This window comes from Amblyomma mixtum, chromosome 5 (assembly GCF_055824585.1).
Source record: "Amblyomma mixtum isolate Tamu chromosome 5, ASM5582458v1, whole genome shotgun sequence".
Taxonomy (NCBI): domain Eukaryota; kingdom Metazoa; phylum Arthropoda; class Arachnida; order Ixodida; family Ixodidae; genus Amblyomma; species Amblyomma mixtum.
The window spans coordinates 26,496,877-26,503,476 of record NC_143016.1 but is presented as its reverse complement, the minus strand read 5'-3'; the positions used below and the strand labels follow the sequence as shown (position 1 = coordinate 26,503,476).

Sequence of the window (6,600 nt, the reverse complement as noted above, 5' to 3'; positions counted from 1 at the left end):
GCCAGCGCGAATTTTATACAAGTTAATCGCAAATTATGCCCATATTATTAATAAAAAATATTACGTCATCAATATTTAGTTTTAAAGCTTGTGATTAGACTACGAAAGGCTGTTCATTGAAAATTATTTGTCTTTATCACCAGCTATCACTATCATGTTGCACTCCAGTGGCGCGTATGGAGTGCTTATTTGTGCATTTGTGAACGCTGGCGGGATTCTGGAAGTTTTCATTTCGTTCAAAATGGACATTTGTGCCCCGAGCATCAACCGGTCATACGAATGCTGCCGGCTTCGCAATTTCGTGCAATCTGGTGCCTGCATACGGGGCAATGACACGGCTCCACGTTCCCTGCGCACACATGTAAGTTGTACTGCGGCGACTCGCATTGCCTTATCTCGTCCGCTAAACGCTGGGCGTCAGCTTTAGCATTCCTGACTTTACAGTGTATATAACCACTTCTACGGCAGAGTTTTCACTGCGGACCTAAGCGCTGGCAGACCGATTAAATAACGGTTAAAATTTGCAATACTGCTGACTGGGAGCCTCGTGCGCCTGCTGTTGTCGGAAATTCCCGCTTTGTGCAGGCGGAAACATATGCACGAAGTGCCATGCCCAAGTAACAGCGTGTCCTTCAAGTGACACCACCTTACTGTATCCGCTATAGTGCAGGTTAAATTTACGATAATTTCAGCATTTTAATATCATGCAAAGCATGTCAGCACATGTTCAACTGTGAAAAAGTCTTTATTAACAAAATAATTGTATTTCATACAGGATGTAAAAACGTATCGCAGGACTGTTTCCAGCGCGAAACAAGCAACGGCACTCTAAAAGCGCCAACGACATAATTATGTAAGTAACATGCTCCAGTACAAACATTTACAACCTTGTTAATAACCGCCTTATTAAGAAATCGAATTAGAGCGAGTTATTACTCCTCGCATAGCCATAACCGATCTCACTGAGTGTGTATCGTGGAATGTCTGGCCACCCATTCCAGCAGCCTGACCAAAGGCTACTGGAATACGTACTAAGTAGTCTTCTCATAAGAAACAACAGATACAGTGCATTGGTGTGCAACAAGTACATCAGTCTTGGGTATGACTGTATAAAAAAACACCTTGTATGCCCATTATACCATTACGTGAATTTTCAGTTTTCAGGCTTTTTAAATGCGAACCTAGTATGCAAATAGTGCAAGAGATTATTGAGTGTGCGCTAGCTAATTAATAAAGGTGACAACGATGATGGTCAGCAGCTTGCTTCAAGACCGTGATGCTGCGTATTTCTTCTTTCCTTCGCTGCTAATGATGCAGACATGCTGGAAGTTGAAGAAAAATAGTGATATTTATATGTACCAAAAAAGCTTCAATGAAATTCTTGTCATTGCACACTTTCAATGGTCACCACAACAGACCTAGTCCATAGCAAAAGCTGTAAAAAAAAAATCACTAGGCACATAGTTTGAATTTTGTCTAACAGCATTTGAAATAGAAGCTTTACCTGCTAGGCATGAAGCAGGAAGTGCTCTTCATTTGAAGATGCATGCATAACCAAATGAGCAAAAACATAGCTACCCAGACTTAATTCTTGTATTGTGTCTGCATGCAAGCTGATGTAAACATCTTGAATAGATTTCTTTTTTTGACACACGAAAATCAGCATATATATATTTCAGCAAAAATCGAAATTATGCTCTTGGCACAGCATGAAATAATTATTTTAGGAATAATTTCGTAGACACTTACGCTTAAATCACGAAAGTGGTCGTTGTAATCCAAGGCATAGCCAACAACAAATTTGTCAGGTATCTCGAACCCACAATCTGCGGCAGAAAAATGAAGTGTAAACATGAACAGCGAGCAGAAACACAGATGTACAATTCTACAGGGCAGGTGAGGTGACAAAACACTGGTGTTGTAGAACTGACTTGGAACTGAAACATTGAAAAGCAGTTGTGTAAATGAGGGTAATGCGGTTTTGCAATCTCTGCTTCTAGCAAAGAAAGGCTCATGCCAACTAGTATAGCTGCAAAATAATGTTCCGCTCTTCCTTATTGCTTTGAGTAGGACTTCATGATAGCAAACAGTTTCCTCATTCTCCTTTTCCTTCTCGAAATGTATTTGTGCTGAATGAGCTTTAGTAAAAGGGTATTTCAGAGTGCCAGCTGCTTAATACAATGTGTTTTATGCAGGCATGCAGAAGTCACCTGTGAAAGTTGTCAACTTACAATCTGGCTTGTAGCCCGAGCTTCTAGGGCTCCTTTTGACAAACAAGCTGAAAACATAAGAAAATATAACTTAAGTTTGCCAGAGGCATACAGAAGTTAATGCCCCTTATATTCTGATGGTCATGCTGCACACGTGCCTAGTATCACTGTATGTTAAGATTGCAGGCGCTGACCTCCCAATATTTGCACAGAGAGTGGCAGAGCTTTATATTTCAATACTGCTCACTGGATACATTATTGAGGGCATCCACAGAAAGTTGAAAACATGACTCCTTGTCACTGTATTTTTTTGCCTGTGGAGACTGTTATGGCGACCTTGTTTTTCATGTTGACCTAGTTTTCAGAGGTGTACTGACACCAGCAATACTGTAAATGACCACTAATAGTGTTTCTTACTGCGACCATTCTCTCTCACTTCTCTGCAAATATTACGCCCTATTAAAAAATGTGAGTTATACTCCTAACTGTCCTCGCTGAAAGGTTTGAAGGTGCTCTCACCTGGCAACTTTGATCTCCATTGGTTGGAAAGCCTTCAGGTATTCCACGAGGGCAGCCATTGTTTTCCCAGTTTCAATGATGTCTTCAACGATCAGAATGTTCTGCGTTAAGTTGCATGCCATTACACAGCTGATTGGGAGAGGTTGGTGGTATATGCACTTATTTTTCCTACAACTTTCTATGAGTACGTAAATGGCTGTGGTGACACAGATCATTCCAAATGGGTTGAAGTCAGTGTTTTAAAAGTGGCTGTACAAAGCTGGTAAACAATTTCATGTATTACTTGGCTTAATTTTATATTCATCCTCTGCTCATGAAACTTCTCGATAGCAGACTTTTCCCTCTGGCAAATGCTTAACTTGTATTAACTGGCAGACAAAACGACAGTCACCGCTCAGTTGGCCTGGCAGCAAAATTTTTTGACCTAGCAGCTGCACTTAACACCTTGGTTTTGAAGCACGATAGCAATGTCACACGGGTGAAGATAAAAGTGCAAGCTGTGTTGACAATAAATCAGGGTGGCTTTTATAATAGCACAGACATTTTTATCCATAGGTAATGCCCAATTAGGATCCAGGTACGAAAGGTGCAATGGAGGGTCCTTACCTGTCCCTTGAGTGCCTCCATGCTGTCCAATCCCATGACAGTAACGTCACCAGTTGACTTGTCATTCTAAATCAAAAGAAGATACAAGCAGAAGTGATAATGAAGGAGGCTTCACATAGCAGCCATATGAATTACAGCATATCTATTAAATTGTGAAAAGACCTGCAGGCAGTGCATTCATCTAAGCGCAATATAATTTGAAGTTACTAATTACTGCTTCTTGTGCATTGTAGCAGCTGCTGCTCTGCTGATAGCATTTCTAGGGAATTCCAAAAGCTGATGCCAGACTAAGGCGTTAAGAAGCAGAATTTAAAGATCAACTATTTCGCTGGTCTTTACCACTACAGGAAAGCCTGTTGGATAAATGCCACTGACATTTAACTTTTGAAAAGCACGTCCACAAGGGATGCCTACAGGTTATAATACTATATCAATTGCACTTGGTTTACAGCTGAACTAGCTGCCCCGCAGGCACTCAACTTAGCTACTATTATGAAGTAATTGAGGTTTGTTGTGCACCAAAATAATGTCTATAATGCTTGAGCTTAACTATTCTCTCCTAGTGAACTTTGCTTGGAACACAGATGATGAAAGTCTCTCATACCACATAGCTTTTGACTCTGATGAAGTCTGTGGAGAAGGGCGTAGAGTTCTGGTTGAAGTGGTAGTAGTGTCGCACTCTGTCGAGCATGTCAGCAAAGAAGCGATAGCCTCCTTTGAGCACGCACAGTGCCCGGAATGGCTTGTTATGGTAGTGAAACACAATCTCCTGGGCCATTCTCTCGATCCTGCACAGGCCACACACAGCACATCCAAAGTGGTTTACACAACCAGGATCTGTTGCTGGTGTCCTTAAAACAGTTAGCAAGTGACTAAGAGGTGTGCCATGAGTGTTATTACTGATGGCAAGATTTGCCAATGGGATCCCACTCTTGAGCTTCTCTCTGCTGACCTCTACCTCTAAAAATTTTTTGGTGGCCGAGTGGTCTAAGGCACGAGAAAGCGACAGCATGTCGACAGCAGTTAAAGTGCATTTAAACAAGCTCATAACAAGTGCATAACATAATAAGCCTGCAAGCAAAGCAGTTATCATTTTCCGCTCACCACTAGGAACACACTAGTTTTTAATCGCCGATGTAGGCAGCGCAAACAAGCTTTGACAGCATTGCACCTGATGTATGAAACTGAGTATAGGTGCTTCTGCTTTCTCTAATGCCAATGCTAGGGCTTGTCTGCATAGTCTGCGGGTAGGGAATCATTCAGCAGAACGCAAAGATGGGAACTGGGAGAATGAGTAGTTTAGTTGATCAACAAATGTACTTACCGGTCTTGTACAAGTCCACACGGCAGAAATACGCAGTCGACTGCATCCTTATAGTGCTTTGGTATACAGAAGAGGTCAGTGCTATAGCCAGTAAAGTTGTCTGGTATCTGGAAGTGCACAAAATACATTGCACATGTAATCAAAGTAAGAATTATGCTATAGATGCTTGCATGCGTCATCAGAGGCATCATGATGATGAACTACATGCAGCCTCCACAGGGCTGGTGGCAATAGGTTGATCAAACAGACAAGTTTCTGTCGTGGTCCTGCTACACAGACATAGTGGCCGTTTTAATGCTGGTGCAAACATTTTGGAGCAGTATACTAGAGCCATTGCTCCTTAGCATTGCTGTCCGGTGGCTTCATGCTTGCTGTAGTCACCAGAAAGGTGCTGTGCTGGGTAGCTTTTTTTATTTCGTGTCTTCGCTTGCAAAAGAGGCGAAAATGGTTTATGGTTTATTGGGGTTTAACGTCCCAAAGCGACTGAGGCTATGAGGGACGCCGTTGTGAAGGGCTCCGGAAATTTCGACCACCTGCACTGACATCGCACAGTACACGGGCCTCTAGAATTTCGCCTCCATCGAAATTCAGCCGCCGCAGCCGGGATCGAACCCGCGTCTTTCGGGCCAGCAGCCGAGTGCCGTAACCACTGTGCCACCGCGGCAGGACAAAAGAGGCGAAAAGAAATAAGGAAAACCGATTAGGAATCTACCCACAATACTAAACAGAACAAAAGGTTAAATGCATCCGTGCTGTCATATATGGCAGTGCAATAACCTCAGCCTTGAATTTCACATCTTTCGCTCACTCCTTTCCACGGCTCGCATGCGTCGTCACGCTGTCAAAGCACGCACGAAGTACAAACGGACATTCCTGCCAGATCACTGCATAAGTAGGCGCACCGGAAAGCGGCCGTCAAACAGTGGCGATCACAGCTGTCGCGGCAGTATCTACGTCAGTGGAAAACCGCGCTGTGCGAAGTGCGTATGAACGACACTCGTTCAGCCAACCACGTGTGCGCGGTCTTTTCCGGAGCCGGCAGCGGCGCACGCGCGCAAGCATGTCGCCGAGAGCAGCGAGACAAAAAAGCAGCAGTGGCCCGCCGGCTCGCCTGTCTTGCTGTCAATCTCGTGTGCATCCGTCGTAGTGCGGAGGCCACAGTACGGCCCGGCTCACTAACAGGAGGACTCGCTGCCGGTGCGGCGTGCTCTTTGACTGAGCAGACGCCTCATTCAAGGGTCGACCCGCATGGCTTCTCGTGTAGCGCCTCATCCGCCGGACGTCGCGCAGTGCCTCTTGGGGAGCCACAAATGAGCACTTACGACCACGTAATTCTTGCCGTCCATGGTTTAAACGCCGCCTTCTCGGAGCTTCGTTGCAGCTGGGAATGAGGCCTCCGCCGGCTCCGAAGTTTGAATGGATCTGGCCTGCACCTGCGTGAGCCGAACAGCTGCTGCGGCTGAGAGTTGCCCTGTGGTGGCGCTAGCGGATTCCCGTCGGACGCGTGCGTAAGTTGTCCGCTGTTCTTTGCATGGCGCGTCGGTAGGAAAAGCGTTGCGATTTTAAAAAGCGTAGAGCTTAAAAGCTTTACAAAAGTTTGCTGTTCCGCTCTCGTTTGCCAGAAATTATGTTTATGTATTTATGGTGCTTTTTATATTTATTTGACTCGTTTTCAACGTATTATTTAACTGATTCTATCTCGAGCGACCGTGCCTTTGTCGATGGCGGGAGGGGGCTGTCGGTTGGATATGCAGCATGTGGCCGCTGTGGAATTAAATGTAGATAATTCTCTATTTTCATCACATGCAGGCCTTTGTTTATCTCCGAAGTTCGTGTGTTTGGACACGGCTGTATGAGAACCTTTGACAAAAGATGTTTTCTGCGCAAGCACATGCTTGCGCATTGGGCATTTCCTTCCGTCTGCTTCGGAGTGCGGCATCG

The 6,600-nt window shown here is 44.6% G+C and overlaps 2 protein-coding genes across 5 annotated transcripts in view; one reads left to right on the top strand and one right to left on the bottom strand.

The window, feature by feature from the left end:
• Positions 1-160: 160 nt before the first annotated feature.
• LOC149341565 (putative sodium-dependent multivitamin transporter) overlaps positions 161-6,600 on the top strand; it is a 41,497-nt gene continuing 35,057 nt past the window's right edge. The window contains exons 1-2 of one of the 4 annotated variants that reach the window (XM_089543652.1): positions 161-361; positions 796-853. The gene's annotated coding sequence lies outside the window, so the exon portion shown is untranslated. Of the gene's footprint in view, positions 362-775; positions 854-6,012; positions 6,168-6,600 lie in introns of those variants that run through there. The other 3 variants (XM_089543651.1, XM_089543653.1, XM_089543655.1) reach the window with 3 other exon arrangements.
• LOC149341566 (hypoxanthine-guanine phosphoribosyltransferase-like) lies at positions 727-6,129 on the bottom strand. Its single transcript, XM_089543658.1, has 8 exons — positions 5,982-6,129; positions 4,660-4,766; positions 3,940-4,123; positions 3,336-3,401; positions 2,730-2,830; positions 2,232-2,278; positions 1,750-1,826; positions 727-1,322 (listed from the first exon to the last, which is right to left on the bottom strand). Exons 1-8 carry the CDS (start codon positions 6,003-6,005, stop codon positions 1,266-1,268), a joined length of 663 nt encoding a protein of 220 aa, XP_089399784.1. The 5' UTR covers positions 6,006-6,129; the 3' UTR covers positions 727-1,265.